This window comes from Hibiscus syriacus, unplaced genomic scaffold (assembly GCF_006381635.1).
Source record: "Hibiscus syriacus cultivar Baekdansim isolate YM2019G1 unplaced genomic scaffold, ASM638163v2 tig00111495_pilon, whole genome shotgun sequence".
In the NCBI taxonomy this organism is placed as follows: Eukaryota; Viridiplantae; Streptophyta; class Magnoliopsida; order Malvales; family Malvaceae; genus Hibiscus; species Hibiscus syriacus.
Window position 1 is genome coordinate 159,936 of NW_024063103.1, and position 22,283 is coordinate 182,218.

Below are 22,283 nucleotides of genomic sequence, written 5' to 3' on the forward strand. Positions count from 1 at the left end.
ATTATAATATGGAAAGCATAAAAAATCAAAGTTCTCAACTAGACATTATTTTGATGCCATCTAAATAATTATTTTGGTAACATGAAAAATAACGTGTCATACTCAACTTTTTCATTAAAAATACGTAAATGATAATGATTTAATTTATTATTAATAATAATTGAATGATATAATTAAAAGATTTATGATCTATATGAAAGTTGAAGTAAAGTTGTGGGATGTAAATAAGCCATTACCCTTTTAACATAATCGCACTGTAATCTTCAATGGGAACAACTATTTAAGGTACATCGAAGCAAACGATGAACAAAACTAATCAAATAAAATCATCCATCCCAACCAACCACCAGTAGCCATAAAATGCAGATCAACCTGTGGTTCATCCCCTAAAAAAGAATGCTATATAATAGATATCTACCTCTGAATGAATGATCCACCCAATGCTCTAGAAAATTCCTCACCCCCCTCCTGCTGTATCCAGTAAAATTTGTTCACATAATATCAAGGCAATCAATGCCCACAACCCACAAAACAGCTAGCCATCTTCTTTTCTCAAGCCACGGAACACACCTTATCTGAAAAATATTAGACGGTACAAAATATTGGGTGTCAACACAAGCTAAAGGATCTTAAAGTGTATATTCGATAAATAAAATCATAACCCATTTCCTACGAAATAAATAAATAGAAATGCCGAGATGCATGCTTATAATAGCCACCTAATGATAGAAACAGGTCAAGGACCCAACTGCAAAATCGTAGAGATCATATGTGACTAAATCACTAAATTGATTTGTGTTAGCTTGTCTCTTTATTCTTTTCCCCAAAATTCATGTAAAAGCTCTAAAAAGTTTAAACAAGAACATAACATGGAAGCAAGTTCACCTTGTCTAATGCTACTGCAGCAAAGACGATTGTCATCTATATAAGTTGCCTGGACACCCATCATCCAAGATCCCACTGATATATCATCATGAGCGTAAGTCTTCAAAGATGCACTGCATGTAATATAAGCTAGATGAAGTGAAATTCAAATTTATTTAGAATTTTACGCAACAATGTGAACATTTAATGGAAGGTATAGTTCACAACACAACCTTTCCAATAAATCTTTGACCATGTTCAACATCGCGTGCAAAGCAAAGTGATTGATAATTGACACACAAAACAGATGCATTTAGCCTGCCTTTCATTCAGTTTATAACACATAAATACGAGGAGGACTACACTACACGTTTCTCCCTCGAATAAAAAAGAGCAACTCTAATATGATTTGAAGTTCTTATAATACCCAAATTGTACAAATCACTAATGTTTCAGTTTCAGAATCTCACAGTGGAATGTATATCTCATTCTTTCAAGGTTACAGCATCAACAAATAAAAACTAACCTGTTTATGTTGATATATTGAGCAAGATTTTTGGAAAGTATAAGAAGTGAACCAGAGGCATGTCGGAAATACCTGAAAGGAAGAACATAACTAATCGTGTTACCATAAATAGGAACTTCATAGTAATTGGCTACCATATTAAAGAGGATAGGAGCCCCTCTGAAGGTACATGACACAAACACACCATCATAATATAAAAAAATAAGTTAAGCTAGATAACTTACGATTTTTCATCCCCAAATTTCCACCATTCAGGTTCATACCAAAGCTTTCCCCTGAATCAACAAAATTTAGGTACCCAAAAGCTGAACTTCGAATCTTAGAATATAAACAACTCAAGCTCAAAATAGATTTTAATAGAATGATCTTAAGGGAAAGTAAAGACAGCCGAACATTCAAAGATAAATAAACAAGAATGTCTGAACATGACATAAGCAATAACAACCTAAGAAATAAACGATACATACTCTTCAGAAACCACATCTCCTGACTTCATGCATCCAATATAAGCACTATCTTGGTCACGTCGACGTTCAAGAAGTCCAATCAATCCCTCTGTCATGTAGAAAAAATGGAGTAGATGATTTATTAGAGACTAAAAAAGAGAAATAAGCCATAAGCCAAAAAGTTGTTACATTCTATACAAATGAAAAGGGAAGAAGTCTAACCCAGGTCAATGTCAATATTATCATCAACTTTAATGTAAAAGTCAGCATCCCAATTTTGAACTGCAGTACTGAAGAAGTGCTTCACTTTTTTAGGTAGCTCCTCCTGAGCCTCCTCATGACCATCCTAATAAATCAAAATTGACGAACATGCACAAAATCTATTTTTAAGCCAGTCAAATTTCAAAAAGCAAGTGGAAAGAGAAATTTTTATAAAAGACAAAGCCTAGCATGCGATTACAGAAACGTTCTGATAATCTTTGCTATTATGCAGGATATATAGGCCCCAAAGAAAAATTCAATAATTGCAATCATATTCAAATGCTATCACTTACAAGAATAAAGAAATCCTTTGTCTTATTATTTTCCTCGTCAATATGGCGGTCCAAGCTATCACCTCGATTAGCACTACCAATTTCAAAGTAGTTAATCCAATTAGTGCCCATCAGTTGTAGCATTGCTGATAGCAGAGGAATGAAACCAAGAAAAGAAGACAATAGATAATCCATATAAAACCATGAGCGAAATGGGCATTGATGATTATGGAATACCTTCGACCAATCACAAATTGTATCACTACTCCTCTTTCCTCCAATTTTTTTAAAGCATCACCTGTCAAAACCAGAATACTGTGGATAAGACATGGTTTCTATTGCAAAGTATGCAGAATACTAATGCAATAGTATAGTAGCAGAAAAACCAGAAATCACCAGAAATGAAAATAAAAGCCAACAGAAGACCTAAATTCAAACTTTATAAGAAACCAGCAACTCACCTTTAGGCATCCAAGATCCTCTAAATTTATTTCGATTCAAGTAACTACCAAATCCGGTGTAAACTCCAATAACTGCTAGAATCTTATTTTTTGAAGACTCATTTTGTTGCAACTGGTGCTTGAGGTAGCCTTGACTCTTAGCTAATGTCAAATCCATCTCAACTTCTGCAATCCTCCTCTCTAGATCCCTAAAAATCAAATTCAATATGACAAAATGATGGAATGAATCCAATTAGACCATACAAAGTGTGAGAGAGATGATAAGAACGAGAATTAAGAAACATACTTGCATCCCAAGACCATCAGCTTATCTTCAACGGTAAGAACCTTTGGTCTCTACCAATACGAAAACAGAAAAATCAGAGGGGAAACAGACACAGTCTAGTAATTAAAATCTTATTTAATAGAAAATTGTGTTGTTAAAATGATCTTATACACACTCAAATATTTACCAGAAAATAGATACAGAGGAAATAGGATAAAAACAAGCGAATTTGTTTGGCTTCTGAATCCTAAATTGCTAATAAAAAATTCACAGAAGAAAACCTGTTCAATGTTCTTCTTAAGAAGATTAGCAAGCAATGTTCTGTTCTCCGCATCTTGCCACAACCTAAGTTTCACCAAAATTTCGCAAAATAAGCAAATAGATGAAACAATTCTAATTTATCAAATTGTTAGCTACGCAAATAGATAAAGGAAAAACAAAACAACAATTCTAAGCTGATTAATTGAAGAGAAATATGAATTCAATGAGACTTTTTCCCTAAATACAATCCAAAATGAAAAGATAAAATCTCCAATAAGCAAAAAATGGATATAACGAACCGTCCAGCAACGTAAAGCCAAGCGACGCAAGAGAAAAAGGCCATGAACAAAGAAGGCTTGGATGTCTGTAGATTCTTGGATCTCCAGCGTCGCTCATTTTTCGTTGTCGTTGGCAACCCCTCCATCTCCACTGTCCAACAGAGATACAGAAAATCAAAAACAAAGATTTAATCACCGTCTCTGTCTCAATGCTAATCCGAAAATTCAGAATGATCGAGGGCGGAGAGAGAATCTAAGCAGTGTCCAATCAAATCAAATGTGGAGAAAGAAAGAGAAGACTTGATCTGAAATTTTGAAGTGAGAAAAAAACTAAGAAGGGAAAGAGATCGATCTGCTGCTGTGCAGAGTAGTTACCCACTTGGAGATGAAAGAGACGACAATTGGTAGCCCACTTACACTTGGGCCTAAATAAAATTTGGACAATTGGCAATACACACACATATGGTCACTAAATCCTGTGAGAAATTATCTTTTTACCACTAGATTTTGAAAAAATATAAAGTAATCATTAATTTTAATGAATTATTACAAAATAAACATACTATAATTTTAAAAATTATTCATTAAAGTTAAAAAATGATTAAAAAATATTCTTTAAATTTATAAAAAATAATCACTATTTTATAACATATAATGACCATTTTACAATAATTTGATACTTATAATGACCAATTTATAATTTATGAAAATTTCATGACCTAAAATATTGTTTCAATATGATTGAATAGTACATTTGTAAACTTTAACCTAGAATATTACAAGAAGGTGAGTTGGTCAGTTACAATAAAATATAAGTTTATTTCAAAAATAGATAACTAAAGTTTATCACCCTTTTCATATTCATATTTAAATTGTTTTTTTTCCGTATAGCATATATCTAAAATATTCACTTTTTTCCACAAGGGTTTAAAAATATTTATTTTTTTAAAAGTAAATATACGAAGTATACTAGAAACAGACGTAGAATTTTATGTTATGGAGATAAATTTTTAAAATTTTAGGAGAGGTGGACTTGTAAAATTTTATGAGAAAAAATAAATTATTAATAGAAAAATATCTAAGATATATGATAATTTAAAAATTTTAGAAAGGCTATTGTTAGGGATGGGCATGGGTCGACTTTTTGGTCCACCCGACCCGATCCGAGAACAAGGAGTCCTCCATCCGAGATCCGACCCGACCCGACCAAAACAAGTTTTTCACTCGGCCCGATATATAACTTAAAAACCCGACCCGAAATAATAAAAAATTATTTTTATTCAATAAAACAATGACTTAATTGAAAAAATAATATATAGAGTATTATTGTAATTATTCTTAAATATATAAGGTAAAATTATATATTTTTCGGATCGGGCATTTTTCACCATAAACCCGAACCGACCCGACCCGAACATCACATTAAAAAATCAGACCCGAACACTTTTTTTAAAAAAAAATCTGACATGATCGAATCGAGTCGAAACCCATCGAGTTAGGTCTATGCCCTTCCCTAGCTATTGTCCTCTCCAATGATTTGATTACATTTTCAATTAAGTCTAGTATATAGAGTAAACTACTCGTTTAATTATATTTTTATTTTGGTCACTAAATTATTTTTTTTATAAAATCTCCACTAAACATTACGTTTTAGTTATATTTTGATTATTGGTTATCAAAAAATTAACTTAGATGGTGATGTGCCTTGGTATTTTAACAATCTTATTCTTTAAAACTCATACAGTCTATCAATCAAGTGTATTAGCTTTTTAACAAAAATAATTAAAATATAATTAACATGTAACATAAATACTAAAAAAATAATTAAATGACTAAAATAAAAACAAGATAGTGGTTAGGTGACTAAATAAGATTACTCAGCCTATTGTATATATGATTTAGCATATGTACATATAAATATTATTTTTACAATATTTGCAAATGTTCATCGCAAACATTTTTTGTTCTCAACTGAGTTAAGATTGAACTATAATTTGTAGTATCAACTGATTAAAATATTCAAATAACACCATCCGTGATCTATGTCTGTTATTGAAATAATCTTTGTCTATATGTTACCGTAAAAAGTTATCTCCTTTGAATAAAAGGGTTTAATTGGGAATTCAAAAGCAAAACAAAAGCCAAGACTTAAGAAAAAATGCAGAAAGGAAAGACGGATGGAGATATGCATAATATATACAGAAATATTATATATAAAATTTATCAAACGATTTGTTAGGATTATTGAGGTTCTATAGATCAATCAAAATAAGTCAAGAAGGAGAGAATTGGTGTTTAAAACATTTGGTGTGGAAGAAAAAAATTAGACAATTTGCACAATGATTTATACTAGTTCAACTTCCTCAATGAAGTAAACATTCACTAACTTAACAACACGCTAAGGGTTTCTAATAAATTCGCTAATTTATTCTTACATTTTCTAAGATAAGGTATAACCTTTACAACTCTATTTTTCTTTAGGCTCAACTAAAACCTCTACCCTTTACAAATGATGTTTGAGTAAACAAGAATACTTCACAAGGCAGGTGTTTATAAAGATTTAGCTCACAAGAAATAATCGCAGAAGATATTTAATAAAATTCTATACACTATGTACAAGAGAAAAATAAAGGAATAATGATTGAAGACTATTTTTTCTTGATCTCTTTGCTTGGATTGATGTAGTAACCTTCTTCAAATGTCATTGGGTTGTTTTTGTAGTGTGGAATAAGTTCCCAACCGTTTATGATCATTGGGGATGAGTTATAGCCGATGGAAGCCTCTATTTCCCATAATTGAGGCTACTTGCACTAGAAGTTTTAAAACTTTAGGGAAAGTTTCGAAACTCTTAAAAACGGTAATAAAATTTTTACCTTTGAAACCCCAAGTTTAGAAACTTTGATAAAAGTTTCAAAACTATTGAGAAAATATTGAAACTTCTAAACACACTATTTTTAAAAGTTTCAAAACTTTGATGAAAGTTTCAAAACTATTGAGAAAGTATCGAAACTTCTAACACTGTTTTTTAAAGTTTTGAAAATTTGATAAAAGCTTCGAAACTCTTACTTAAAAATATAACCGTTGAAGAAAATCGGGCCGTTAAAATTTTTTTAGGAGACAAAGTTTCAAACTTTATCGATAGTTTTAAAACCAATTATTCATGAACATTACTCGTGTATGAACATTATCATGAATAGTGACTTAATAGTATTTTTCATATTTGAAAAACTTTAAACACACTTTAATTACCTAAAAAATATTTCATGTATATAATAATTTAGAAATCATATTTTTTAAGTTATTTTGGACTTTGAATTATTTTTGGAATATTTGATCAAGTCCAAAATCAATTTTACAAATATTTGTTATATCAAAATATAAGTTGAACAATCTCCCCTTTTTGATATCGCAAAACTTCTTTGAAAAATTGTTTTTGACAAAAGCTCCTCTTTAGAAAAATATATTTTTGAAAAAGAGAATTTATTAAAAAATATTTAAGATCCTCATTTTTCTTTGAGAAATTTAATTTTCACTTACTTCTCCCCTTTTTGTTATATCAAAAAATAAAGAGTTCATCGTTTAAAAATAAAACTCTCCTTTAAAAAGACATTTCATGAATCTTTTAGCACAAAAACTTTGTCACTTAATAAGAATATTGAATTTCAACATAGATAAGAGAAACTAAGTTAGTTGCACATGAAATTCAATAAATTTAAGATTACCATACTTTATGCAATATAAAAAAAAATTCACAATGAATTAGACATGCATAAAGCTCTACATAATGTCATGCATTAAATATATAAATCAATTGTTAGAGAGATACCATTTGCTAGTAAGAATTTTTTCTTTTAGATTTCCTACATATGAAACTTTTAAATATGACATCAAATTAAAAAAAAAATTAAAATATTATCAAACTTGTCATCATAGGTTAAAAGGGATTCTAACTTTTTAAAAAATCAATAAATCAAGGATATCACTTGTTTTATTAATAGTTTTCAATAAAAGCACATTAAGGTCAAGATATTTTAATGAAATCATTAAACCATAAAAGTTTAACTTGTCAAAAAGAAAATAACGATGAACTAAATGTTGATAAAAACATTTAATTTTAAAACATGTTTATCATAATACATTTTCTTTATGCATGAGACAACAAATGACATCTAAACCATCATGCTCAAAATCTCATGTTAATCAAAAACATCAAAATAGACAACCAATATACAAAATCAATAACCATTAAGTTTCGAGGTTATCCATCATTCTTTTGTTTCATCAGAGCATTCAAATATTTTGGCATTACTCTTCAGTGCTCCAACACACATACAAGAGATATTCTTTTGGATTTTGGTACCCAAATTGCTTTGGGTCCTTGAGGGTTAGTATCGATGTCTCTAGTTCCCTTAGGAACTCATACTTGTCTAATTTTAAAAGTTTTTCTTTTATTTATAGGATAAGTATGTACATTATGACCATGATAATGGCAATGTTAGCAAGTTTGCTATTATTAAACTAGATGAATTAGTTGAAATGAATTATTTTCTTTTGTTAAGCATTCAGTCTTAACTTTTAAATCGAGATTTTTTTTTCAAAATTTTCAATTTTCTTTTTAGAAACTCTAATTCTTTCCTCAAAATTTTCATTTTAATTTTCAAAATCCAATTTTGTTTTCAAAAGGAAATCATTTTCATTTTTAAATTTGTTTTTTTATATTTGGAAGTTATGGTCTTAAATTCCAAACATAATTCATCATAAGCATCTTATAACTCATTAAAAGAATATGAATTAAATTCATTTGAGTTAGAAGATACCTTTGAATCTTCTTGAATGGCTAGTAAGCAATCATTGCCTATTTCATCTTCATCATTGAAGACACCCTTATCGTTTCAAGCAGCCACAAATGTTATCTTCTTATTAGATCCATTCTTCTTTAAGAGGGGATGCTCATACTTGATATGTCCCACACTTTGGCATTCAAAGCATATTGAGGGGGCCCTTTTCAGATTCATGTTTCACTTCCTTTCCTTTGGAGGTCATAAATCTTTTGAATATTTTGAAAAGCTTGACCATCTCTTCTTTCTTATCATATTCTTCACTTAAGGTGCTCTCATTTTTTGTAAAGGGTTTCATGGCAGCACCTACTTATTTATTTTCTTCGTTCTTATCTTCTTCTTCTTCTTCCTCTTTTACCATCAACTCATGGGTAAGTAAGAAACCAATAAATTCATCAAGTGTAAGAGACTTTAGGATCTTTTCTTCGATTATCACCTTTTTTTTTCGATTGCCAAGACTTTAGCAAAGAATAGATCATCTTCCTAACGAGCTTCTCATTAAGGATGATTTCTTTATATCTCTTCAGACCGTTGGCAACTTCGATGTCTTCATCTGGTATCATCTTGGAATTCTCATAATTATGGTTAAGAAGACCAAATTATGTTTCCCTCACTTTATCAGTTCATTTATGAGTGACTTGGAGCTTATCCCAAATCTCCTTGGCATTTAAAATATAGGGCACTCTTCCACATTATTTGGGCTCAATACACAATATAAAATTTGCATACCCTTGACATTGAGTTGTAATTTCTTCTTGTTCTTCTTCACTCCAATCTTCCATCTCATTGGTTAGAGTATAATGACCCTTTATGATGGAGTTCCAAGCTCCTAGATCATTTTCTTAAATGAATAGCATCGTCTTATTCTTCTAATGGCCATAATTTCTCCATTAAAATAAGGTAGCTTGTTGATTGGTTGAGAATCTTCAATATAGTAGGAGCCGAAAGAAAAAATCAACTTTCTTGGTTGAGTCAAAAATTGATAGATCTATTCAAATATTGTCTCAAGAGGTTGTTATACCTTCAAATGAGTCAAGCTTTGATACCAATTATTGGGATTTTTGAGGCTCAATGGATCAACCGAAATAAGACAAGATGGGGTGAATTGACTTTTAAAATATTCATTGAGGAAGCAAAGAAAGACATACAATTTGTACAAGGATTTATAGTGGCTCAACTTTCTCTGTAAAGTCTACATCCACTACCTTAGCTCCACACTAAGGATTTTCTAAATAATTCACTAATTTGTTCTTACATTTTCTAGTCTAAGGTGTAACCTTTACAACTTTAGTTTTTCCTAATGCTCAACTAAAACCTCTCCCCTTTATAAAAGATGTCTAGGTATACAAGAATACCTCATAAGATAGGTGTTTACAAAGATTTAGCTCACAAAAAAGTTACAAAAGATATTCAATAAGGCTCCATACACTATGTACAAGAGAAAATGAAGGAATAAAAATTGAAGACTATTTTCTCTTAATCTCTTAACTTAGATTGGTGTAGTAACTTTCTTCAAGTGTCATTGGGTTGTTTTTGTAGTGTGGAATAAGTTCCTAACTATTTATGTTCGTTGTTCGAAAATCTGGGAAAAGTTTTGAAACTTTTAAAAACGATAATATTTTTTTACCGTTGAAACCCCAAGTTTCAAAACTATTGAGAAAGTATCAAAACTTCTAAACACATTGTTTTTGAAAGTTTTAAAACTTTAATGAAAGTTTCGAAACTCTTACTTAAAAATATGACCATTTAAGAAAATGAGATCGTTAAAGCTTTTTTAGGAGGAAAAGTTTTGAAACTTTATCAACAAATTCGAAACTTTACATTCATGAACAATATCATGAACAATGTCAAATAACGACCGAATAGTGTTTTTCATATTTTAAAACCATTAAACACATTTTAAACATATTAACTCAAAATATTTCATATATATAAAATAATTTAGAAACCATATTTTTTGTAGTTATTTTAGACTTTGAATTATTTTTTAAATATTGATTAAGTCTAAAATCAATTTAAATATTTGTTATATTAAAATATAAGTTCAACATGATCTCAGTAATAAAATTGAGTATTGTTCTCTTTAGAGGTTCTGGGTTCGAGTAATTGCGTTTGTAAGGTGTATGTGTTATAAATGGTTAAAAAATTATAAACATATACTATATTGTAGTCAACCCAAACTATTAAAATATTGCATATATTAAAATGATATAAAATTAAATATTGTACATGATTTGTCTTTAACATTTTATTTTATTTTATTCATGTTTTTATTTTATTAATTTAATTTTTTACTATATTTATGTTGTGACTCAACTAATTTTCTTTTGATTAACTCAATTAATTTTAAATTTTATAGTTTATAATTAAGTTTTATCTGAATAAAAATTTTATAGTATTTCATATACCATATCAATCAATTTTGTATGACATGATGTGTTATGTCCGATTTATTTAATGTCTGTGTTATTTTAATGACTTTTTCATATTACTCAAAAATTTTCATATTTTTTAAAATCTTAATTTAAAGTTAAAAAATCATCATACTATGAGTAATTATTAAATTATGTTATTGAATTTTACCATTAAATTTTGATTTTATTGGTTTTTTTAATTTATTTTTTCTTAGTAAATTTCACCTCTCAACATTTATTTTGATTGTTATATTTTGATCCAAATTATAATTGACAATTAAATTGGATTTTATTGTAATTCTAGTAGTTGAAGATTACTTGATAATTAGGTTTATTTAATAAGCAAAAATTCTTATGGAATAAGAATCCTTGGTGACCAAGTATTTGACTCTATAAATAGAGATTATGTTTATCCCTTTAGGGTGATGTGAGATAAAATTATTTTGGAGAGATATACCCTTTTGGGATCTTTGTAACTTTTAGGTTTCATGTTGGAGGATGTTGGAAGAGTGTTTTGGGATATATCGAGTTTTAGTACCTATACCAGGATTTTGGGATACATATGATATCATGTATTTGTACTCTTCATGCTCTCTACTTTATAGTGGATTATTGTTCATCTCACTCGTGGAGGAGGCAAGGCTGAACCACGTTAAATATATTCTCTTGTGCATGTCTTATTTTTTGTTGATATCGCTTTGGTTATTTTTTATACTCGTAAATTCCTAACAAGTGTTATAAGAGCATCCTGATTGTATGACACGATCATGATTATGACATCTTTGAAGTATGAGAAGTCGATGTTGGATCACAACACCAAATTTACATTGTGGAAGGTAGAGATACATAAATTCTACAAGGTTTAACAATTATAAAAGATGAACTATTATTTTTCCTTTGTGGTAAAGGAGGATATTGTGTTAAACAAAACAACCGTATGGATAACAATTTTAGGAGTAGAAATGTGTTCTATTTCGTGGGAAAAATGGATTTGACAAGAAAATGAGAGTTCAGTTTTGTGGGCATAATAGATCCGAGGAGAAGAAAATTTATTTCCTTGAGCGTAATGGAAAAGAAAGAATTGTCATTGATGATCAGAATGGTGTTGTGCATAATATTGGTTGTGGTGAACAAGTTGTGAGCAAAGTTAGCACTTATGATTTCCTTATCGTGTGAAGACTAAATTCAAGTTTTGGCAAACTATGGATTCAGTTGGCAATCATTGTTGAAGAATACCCTTCTAAGGGGTTTCGTGAAAGAAATGGATAATATGTTCTCAAGGTGGAGAACTTGTTCGTTAAGTGAAGAATTTTTTTTTGTTGAGTTTGAGTGTCTCATCAAATTTAGGTGTTTTGTCTCAAACTCTTTGCACTTTCAGAATTTGCGTCAAGGTAGAGATTTGTTAGATTTTGACTGAAATTCAAAGTGACACAAATTAATTAAGTTAATTGGGGAAGTAAGACACCGAGTTTGATTAAAAGTAAAAATTTTCCTTTTACTTTTATGTAGAAATCTTCCTTTTCCTTCTATGTAGAAAATCTACTTTATAGGTTTTCTTTGTAATCAAGTATGCATGCCTATAAATAGATATTAAAGATCAGGGTTAGAGATTAGGTTGTCCATGAGAACTCCTTTTGTATTCTTGTTCTTTGATATTAGTGAATTTTCTCTTATTCTGCCCGTGGTTTTTCTGAAAGGGTTTTTCACGTAAAATCTTGATGTCTATTTTATTGGACAATCATTATGCATGTCATTATCAATAATTTTTTTTATATTTTTACCTAAATTATAATAGGTAATTAAGTTATATTTCATTATAATTCTAATGTTTAAATATGACTTGGTAGTTAGGTTTATATAATAAAGTAAATATTTATTTTAGGCTAGAATTCTTGGTGACCAAGTATTTGACTTTATAAATAGAGATTATAAAGCCTTTAGGAATATGTGGGAAATAATTATTTTGGAGAGATGTAATCTTTTTTGGGATTTATATAACTTTAGGGGTTATGTTACAGAGATAGTTTTGTAAGGATGATAGAAAAGTGTTTTGCGATATATCGGATTTTGGCATCTATACCAAATTTTTGGTTACATGTGATATCATGTATTTGTACTCTTTGTGTTCTCTACGTTTATAATGAATTTTTGTTCATCTTACCCGTAGATGTAGGCAAGACTGAACCACGTTAAATCTGATTTCTTGTGCATGTCTTATTTTATGTTGATATCACTTCGGTTATTTTTCCGCTCTTAAGTTACTAACAACTGGTAAATAGTTACGGTTCAGGCTGTGAAGTTTTGAAGGAATTTGTTGATTTGAATATTTAACGATTTTGGAGACATGTAAGATGAATTTACTACAATGAGTTTTTAGATGCAATGAAGTAGTTCTCGATTGATCCAATGTTACTTCAATGGGTATTGCATAGAGTTAAAGTTGTTGAAGACTTGACAACAATGCTTCAACAAATATGCTACTTACATGAAGATTGAACTTGTTGAAGACCATTTTTTTTTGATGAAATTTAGGTCAAGGGGGGGATTTGTTATATTTTGACCCAAATTATAATGAGTAATTAAGTTGGATTTTATTGTAATTATAGTAGTTAAAGATTACCTAGTAATTAGGTTATTTAATAAAGTATATATTTATTTTAGGCAAGAATTCTTATGCAAAAAGAATTATTGGTGACCAAGTATTTGACTCTATAAATAGAGATTATGTCTTAACCTTTGAGTAATATAAGAGAGAATTATTTAGAGAGATGTAATCTTTTTGGTGCTCTTTGTAACTTTTGGGTTTATGTTCCAGATATAGTTTTGTAAGGATGTTGGAAGAGTGTTTGGGATATACAGAATTTTGGTACCTATATTAGGTTTTGAGATACATGTGATATCATGTATTTGTAGTTGTTGTCTTTTTTACGTTTATAGTGGATTATTATTTATCTTGCCCGTAGAGGTAGACAAGGCTAAACCACGTTAAAATTCATATTTTGTGTATGTCTAATTTTATGTTGATATCACTTTGGTTATTTTTTTATAGAAAGGCTCTAGTTTTATAAAAAATAGAAAATATTCAGAATTACAATGAAGATTTATGATAAACTAATTATAATTAGTATTTTTCCTATAACCATTGATGCAAAAACCAATCACCTAGATCACACAAGGTCCATAAAAGGAAAAAGATAAAAAAAACCTAACCAATGCTCGAACAAAATAAAGATACGAACAAATCTGAATGCATCGGCAACGAACCACAAAAGAAGATAAAACTACTAAAAGACCATTGAAAAATCGCAAATCAGAGTCAAGCGACGTAAGGAAACTATCCACGAGTGCAAAACGCATATCCAAATCAATCCGAGGGTCCAAAGTAGGGAAGATCAACATGATAATAAATAACTGCCATCTTGATCAGTTGTGGCGATGTCAAATCCAACCCTAAGAAAAAAATAAATGAAAACAACTGCCAAACAACCAAAAACTACCAAAAGGAATAGAAAAACATATCCTAAAGGCATAAATAAATGTGTTATAAAGGTAGAGATAAACATGTCATAAAGACTGAATTATTCTTATTAAAAAAAATTAAAAAACAAAGAGAAAAGACAATCGACGATCAACAACCAGTATTAAAACCGGGGTTACCGCCGACTAAACAAAATCAAAGAAAAAAAGTTTATTAATCTATAAAATTGATACAAGTTGTAAAGAAAATAGGGGGAGGGGGAATGAGAGCGGCTAGGGTATTTTAACAGTAATTCCTAACATTGATATTTAAAAAAATCAAAATTCATTTCTTAAAATTTCACTTTATAAAATATTACAAGATTTCATACTAATATTAAAAACAAGTTGTCTTCAAATTATTTAAATTAAATTTGAACAAAAATCAATAAAAATGAAAATAAATTTATTCAAATAAAATAAAGTGGCAAAATTCTATATAGGTTTGAAGATTTGAAGTATAACATTAAATTTATCTTTATTCACACTGACAGATAAAAAATATTTTTGAAAATGGATACATTACATATATATATATAGTAATCATATAAAATGTTTTATAGGATGAATACAAATAAAAGTTTATAGTGAGTATAATCTATAAATTAAATAATTATTTGAAAAAATTTAAATTTTAAGATAAACACATTCTCATCATAACTCCTTAATGAATCTACCATTGTCTATTAACCCTGAATTTATGTAAAATTTGCCCAGTTACCCTAAATTAAGGAAAAATTTCACAGTAACAATACATATAAATAATGTTTATAATTTTCAAAATTTTAATCTAATTGTCTTGTAATGTAGTCAATAGGTCACAGTCGATTTGCTGTAAAGTTTGATGCAGGAGTGGACAACAAAGGTTCATTAAATAAGTATTGGATATTCTTCAAGAAACCAACAACCATTATAGCAAATTATTACTTTTTTTCTTTGATTTCATTTACGAGGACAATATGTCATGTCACACCCTAATTTAGGGGTAAACATTTATTAAAATCAAATACCGATTCAAATTTATAATTGGTGGGAAAATTAAGGGATTAAAAGTATAATAATACCAATTTTTTAAAACAGGTATAAACTTTCCCATTTATCTGCTTACCCCCACATTTTCTTTACTTCTTTCTTTCTTTCTTTCTTTCTTCTCCCTCTTTCTTTTTCTCTCTCCTTATTTCTTTTCTCTCTCTCCAAGAAGCTTGGATCAGCGATGCCGTACGCGCCCCACATGCCGAAACCTACGCGTGGGCTTCGTCTTTAGCTTAGAGAGTTTCCAGAATCGGTATGGACCGATCAAACCACATGAATCGACCTAGCCCGCCAAACCGAGCCACGATCGAGCCATTCAATTGAGCCGACCAAGCCACGATCGAGCCAACTGAGCCAAGTTGAGCCGTCTTCTCACCGAGTTGCTAACTAGTTGATCGGCCGTTGACCGACATTAACCGACCGTTGAATTTTTCGGGATCACTATCGTGATATTTTTCACCAAATTTGAACTCGGTAAGTTATTTTTCAGCGTTTAATCTTCCGATTCGATCCATTTTTCTCGATTAAGATTCATTTTTAAAGAACTTTATTTTGTTGTGTCTGAGATATTATTGGACTTTAAATCTAAGTTTGAGGGTGATCGAATAAAATTGAAATAACCGATCGATGTGGCTCATAAATCGAGATAATACTTTATTGCATATTTGCATGCTTTATGGAATATGTTGGTGTTGGATAATGCATGGATTAATATGATTGGACATTTATGCATCTCTAATTACGGACGGATTCGAACTGAATGCGGTAAAATGTAATAAACTAGTTAAGACTTGATTGAATAGTACAAGAAAACTAGAAGATCGATAAGAAATAAATTCAAGGTTAGTGATTAATTGGAAATGAATTAGTCTATGGATCCTTAAATTCTAAATATTATAGTTAAAAGTTTTAATTTCGGAAATGCTCGGATAGGAAAATTCTGAAAATAGCCTAAGTGTTATACCACCCCTTAAAGTTTGAAGCTCGACCCATGCACGTGGTTATTTTGGATACTATTACAGTTCAGAAATAAATTAAACACCATCAAAATTCATGTTCGTCTTCTGAAGATCTATTCAATGTTGATTATAAGGAAGATCCATTCAACTGGTGCAGTCAGTAATAAGAAGTGACAATCTATGAAACATTTCGACCCGAATGATTAGCAAGTATCGCAACGTTGGAATCTGATTAGTTCAACTTACTCAAAGCTGATATTTTGATATAAATTCTAAATAATGCAAACCATCTCTTGACCTTTCTTGGGTTGTATAATGGGATCACTCTTATTATGTTTGGATCTTAAAAAACTCTGATATAAAGGTTCTTGAATACCTTCATGATACAACCGAATTGTAAATGGCCATGAAACATCAATTTCTGAATGTTGAATAGATATGTTAACGAATGAACCCCTTAATAGGTACCTCAATTCTGAGATCTGACCAATCTACATAAGCCCCACGTTTTCCCTCCTTGATAACTATCAAGTGCCTCTGAAAAATATTTGGACTCTCTAGTGTGTTCCTTGTGTGTTATATTTATCTATTTTAAATATATATCTGAACTACCATGTGCATCTGACTTTTTAAAATGATTTTGAAAGCATGATTCTGGTTACTGATTTTCCTGAGTTATATTTTACTGATTTGAAAATTTTGATTTTCTAGTACATGTTCTCTAGATTATTGTTACTATAAATATTTGATTTATGATCTCTTGATTTTATCAGTGCTATCTAAAACTATTTTATTGGGGTACTGTCGGGTAGGTGTCCAGAGACTCTGTGATTCATCTAGCTGGTAATTCCTTTCTATTTTGATCATTCATATTGGACTCCTAGATCCTAGGGGTTTAGGGTAAGTCCTTATGGATGCCTATTATGGGGATTTGCATTTGGTGTACGGTTGGAGGATAACTTTGTGTTTTAAATAAAAACCCAATCTTGATTTCTGTTATCTGATATAATATATATGACTCTCAATATATGATATTAATGGTTACTGTTAAATTGAATTATAATGGGGTATTGATTGGGTAGGATTCTGGAATCTCTGAGGTCCAGCTAGCTGGTAACTCCTCTCTGTTATGATCATTCATATTGGACTCCTAGATCCTATGGGTCTAGGGTAAGTCCTTATGGATGCATGTTCTAGGAAATTCCATATAGAGTGTTCGGGTGAAGGGTATTATAGTGATTTTAAAAATATGTTTCCTGAATTAAACTACTATTGTTTTTTAAACTATTTTTTTTGTTATATGGGAACACACTAGATGTCTATTTTCAATAACATGAACTTGGTTCTCTGAACTATGAGCTTCATGTATGTTACCTGAAGAAATGTCCGTGGAACCTTAGCTCATCACGAAAACTTGTAGATGCATGAATCAATAAGGAAATTTTATGCTTGCATTTATCTGCATGCCCTTCAGCATCATCTGATAGTTTTGTATTATTGAGCTTCCCAAAGCTCACTCTTTTACTCATCATTTCAGGTTAAAAGAATCGATCCAGAGCTGCTATCGACATCAATAATGAGAGTTCCTTTGGCATTGCTTGCAGAGTACGATACATGTATAATTAAGGGGCATGTGGGTCATAGTCTGTTTTCACATTAGAGTATGAAATATGTTTTGATATTCTATATTATCGAATTATGTTTTATCGTCAGAATGATTCTTGAAATTTTATTTTATTTATAAATTATTTACGCTTTGAAATGGTTTAAGAATTTTTTTATTTATTTTATGGTGGTTATCTCAGGTGGCCTAATGTGACACCTCGGATCGGATTGTGTCACATGCATCGATATGAAGGGGTTACATGCCATTTAGGGTAAATATACATTTTAGTACCTAAATTTAGTTCCATGGTTTAACTTGGTACATAAAGTGCTTTTTGTTCAAATTAAATGCTTAACTTAGATTCTTGGTACAAATTGGTACTTATATTTAACTTCTTAGTGAAAATTAGTACCTATAGCTTCAACCAATACGAGTCAAGAATCCAAATTTGAGATATCCGCTTTGAACTAAAAAGCAAGTTTATGTAACTACTTGGACAAAAATTGCAACTAAATGCTAGATTGATTAATTAAGGGTAAAGTACATAAATGGTCCCTAACTATAGGATGTTGCTTTATTGAGTCTCTAGATAATTTAAAGTTACAAAATGATCCTCTAACTATAGCATGTTATTTTGTTGAGTCCCCGACTATTAAAAGTTACAAAATGGTCTCTTAAACTCATCTTTTTCCGTTAAAAAATTGGCGACCGTCTGAGCTGGACGTCAACCTGCTGGCTGGGATATGTTATATTATATTTTAGCTATATCTATTGACGTCGTCGTTGATTGAAGCACTGGCTCGACACAAATTTATTCAAGCATTGGCTCAACGACATAATATAAATAGTAGTCGATCTACAAAATATCTCAAACGGTTTTATTATCATATTTTATCACATCTCAGTCAATAGGTTGACGTCCTCTCAAACGGTTTTATTATCATATTTTATCATCAATTTTTATCCGAAAAATGGTGAATTTGGAACATATGAATAGTCGAGTTATCATTTTGTAACTTTTAATAGTCAGGGGACTCAACAAAACAATACACTATAGTCAGAGGACCATTTTGTAACTATTAATAGTTGAATGAGTTAACAAAACAATACCATATAGTCAGAGGAATATTTGTGTACTTTATCCATTAATTAATTAGTATTGGGCTTAGAAAACAAATATTATTTTATAGGTAATCTATAATCATAGACGGACACAAGACTTTATATTAAACTATGATATCTAACTTGGGTATAAAATCGTCATTGATAGGTTTACTTTCGGGAATGGACGCAAGATTTTATGTTAGGTAGATAAATTTTAAAGTTTTAGGAAGAGTTGGACTTATAAAATTCTAGATATGAAAATAAATTATCAATAAAAATTACAATAAAAAATCTAGAATATATTAAAATTTTAGAAATTTTAGAGAGATGAGTGCCCGAGCCACCATCCCTTCTATCAATCCCTGCTCACTTCACCTCCCTTTATACATTTCCCATACGTTTAGAATACAATCAAATGATGAATTGCATGCTCGTTTACTTGTGAAACAACAAATGAAATTATCAGAGGCAGCTTGTGTTATCTTGATAAATTGATCCCAAACCTTAGGCCATTGCATTACATAAAAATATTCCTTGCAGTCCGTGTATCTGCAAAATTTATCAGAAAATGGAGAACTGGAGAAGAATCATGTGGGAAAACAGCTTTACTTCATCTCACTAGAAAATTAAGGAAAAAGGGATCACAGAATGAGGCTTAGGGGCTGGAGTCGGAAAGGTTGAACTCGGCTGTGTGCATTCGTTATGTCCTAAGGTCTGGACTTGTAGCTTGGGAAACTAATCGATGGCTAAAGCACCAACACTTGTGTGTAACACGTACTAAAAACAAAATACAGAGCACAGAGGTATGTCCCGTCCGTGACACAAACGCAAAGAATACCTTTCCACCAAGACCGTATCTAGGCAGGAGGGCACCTGCTGAGGCCCAAATTCAAATGTTCACAAACAATTAAATGGTAAATTCTCTATTTAGTCACTCATCTATTACTTTATTTATGTTTGGTCATTTAATTATTATTTTCTAACATCATACTTAATGTTACGTTTTATTTCGGTTTTAGTTATCTAGTGTTAAAAAATTAACGACAATATTGAGGAAGTACTTTTAAATTATTTATTTAATTTCCATATAATTATTTTTTTAATATGTTTTACAAGATGAAGATGACTGAAATCAAATCCTAACCATCTTAAAAGAGGACCATGCCTATTTTGTGTGTTTAATATTTTTTTATATTTTCTATTTGAAATTTGATGTATTTAATAGATAATTTATTAAATGTAATAAAATGTAATTTATATGTAAAATATTTTATTTTTACTTGCTCTTACAATTAAATTTTATATACCATACTTTATTGGAGACCTAATTTCTATTTTTGTCCTAAGACCACTAAAATCTCTGAAACGGACATGCTTTTCGCTCCATAATAGAATTTCCATGAAGATAATATATATTATTAACATGTGACACTTGGAATACAAATCATTTTGATACTCGAATTTTGTCCAAGTATTAAAGTGTAGAGAATTTGATGAGGAATTTGAAATCATTCAAGAGCGTGTTGGTGTTAGCGGAATTTATTAGGGTCCCTAATTAAACAAAAAATGGATTAAAACATATCCACATTCAAGTCGATTTATAAATCCATAAGTCTAATTATACAACAAAATCCATTTACAAAACCCCAACTAAAGTTTTAACCCTTCATCAATTTACACATGACTCAAATGTAACCTAGCCCAAATATTTACCGCCAAGGAAGTTCAATCGTTGGATCTAATGGTGATCCAACAATTGAGATCAAAACCCTAACTATCATGGGTAATGGGACTGTCACGCCCTCAGAACCTTCAAGCCCAAACTGACGTAATATCAGAGTTAAGGTATAATGGGTCGTGCGGCCTTAGATGCTTCATGACACTTATGGGTCTTCTCTGTGATTAAGTAAGCCTTACCCAAGTCTAGTGAGCATGCAAACTCATCAAGGTTGGAACCAAGCCCTCAAGGCTTCTAGGATGTGGAAGCTTTAACACCAACGTGGCTACTCCAAGCCACCAAGGTTGGACTATGGTGTGGAAGTGCAAACACAAGTGTGGCTACTCCTGGACACCAAGATAGGCAACAACAAAAAGAAACTTGGGAACAAGGAACACTTAAACTAGAGTAAATGCCTCAGAGCTTTATTATTCTCTTCTAATATAATGGAGGAGGGAATGAAAGAATGGATGATTACAAATAAGGAGGAGAGGTTCTCTATTTATAGTTGAGCTCCCTCTCAATCAATGGCCTATATCGATTTACATCAACATCTAAGATCTGCCCAATTAATTAAAAATCCCCTAAATCAAGGAAACCAAACCCAATTACATCAATTATCAGGATTATTTACTTGGATATGTGTTCACACTGGATATGATAGGATTCTACCACAATATCTTCTTGATTTGTTATCTCTTGTCATATTTACCGAGCTCCTATAATCATCTTCGGATTTGATACAACTTTCCTTTTCTGCACGGCTAATGTGAACGGGCTCCACAACCTTCTCCAAGTGATTGGTCAAGTTTGGTTGCCTTGCCAAGCCTGATACTCTATCTTGAACCTTATTGTCAGACGCTTGCACCAATTTCTTGGGCCCAGATATCACGACATGTGACATTCTCCCCCACCAAACCTATCGACGCCCTCGTTGCTGCACTCGAAGATCCTAAGCAGTCATCACCTTGGATAATTCTTAATAACTTAGCTTGTTGTGGTCCTCTCATACGAACTGCTTGCCTTGGATTCCGCCACATGTAACTTCACTATCCTTCTCTACATATTTCACATCAACTTGGTTGCCTTTTGATGCCTCCACTTACCCACGTCCTCCCCTAAAAGGACTCGACCTCCTCATAAAGCATGTGCTTGCTTCGACTCTTGCCACCAAGTGATGATGGGCTAACACGCCCTCAAGTACATATTTTTCATAGGAACCCTTTCCTATAAGTCTTGATTTGTCTCATCTTGGACCCTCTTGGCCCTGCGACAAAGTCTTGGATCCCCTCCAAACTTTGTTTCCTCCGCGCTAAAAGGTTAGGTCTTACTTGACCTAAGCTCATTAAAGACATCAAATCAAACTCAAAAGAACAGACATTTACTCAAAAATAAGCCATCCCTTCTTACTCCATGAAGTTTGACACTCATCACATTGAACCCTTGCCATTAGAGTTCTTTGC

At 31.0% G+C, this 22,283-nt stretch overlaps 1 protein-coding gene across 1 annotated transcript; it reads right to left on the reverse strand.

Moving 5' to 3' along the window:
• Positions 1-251: 251 nt before the first annotated feature.
• Positions 252-3,949, reverse strand: LOC120163767 (hydroxyproline O-galactosyltransferase HPGT3-like). Its single transcript, XM_039173607.1, has 12 exons — positions 3,656-3,949; positions 3,377-3,440; positions 3,117-3,166; positions 2,831-3,018; positions 2,607-2,667; positions 2,391-2,463; positions 2,059-2,182; positions 1,858-1,945; positions 1,615-1,665; positions 1,391-1,462; positions 886-998; positions 252-575 (listed from the first exon to the last, which is right to left on the reverse strand). Exons 1-12 carry the CDS (start codon positions 3,778-3,780, stop codon positions 553-555), a joined length of 1,032 nt encoding a protein of 343 aa, XP_039029538.1. The 5' UTR covers positions 3,781-3,949; the 3' UTR covers positions 252-552.
• Positions 3,950-22,283: the final 18,334 nt, after the last annotated feature.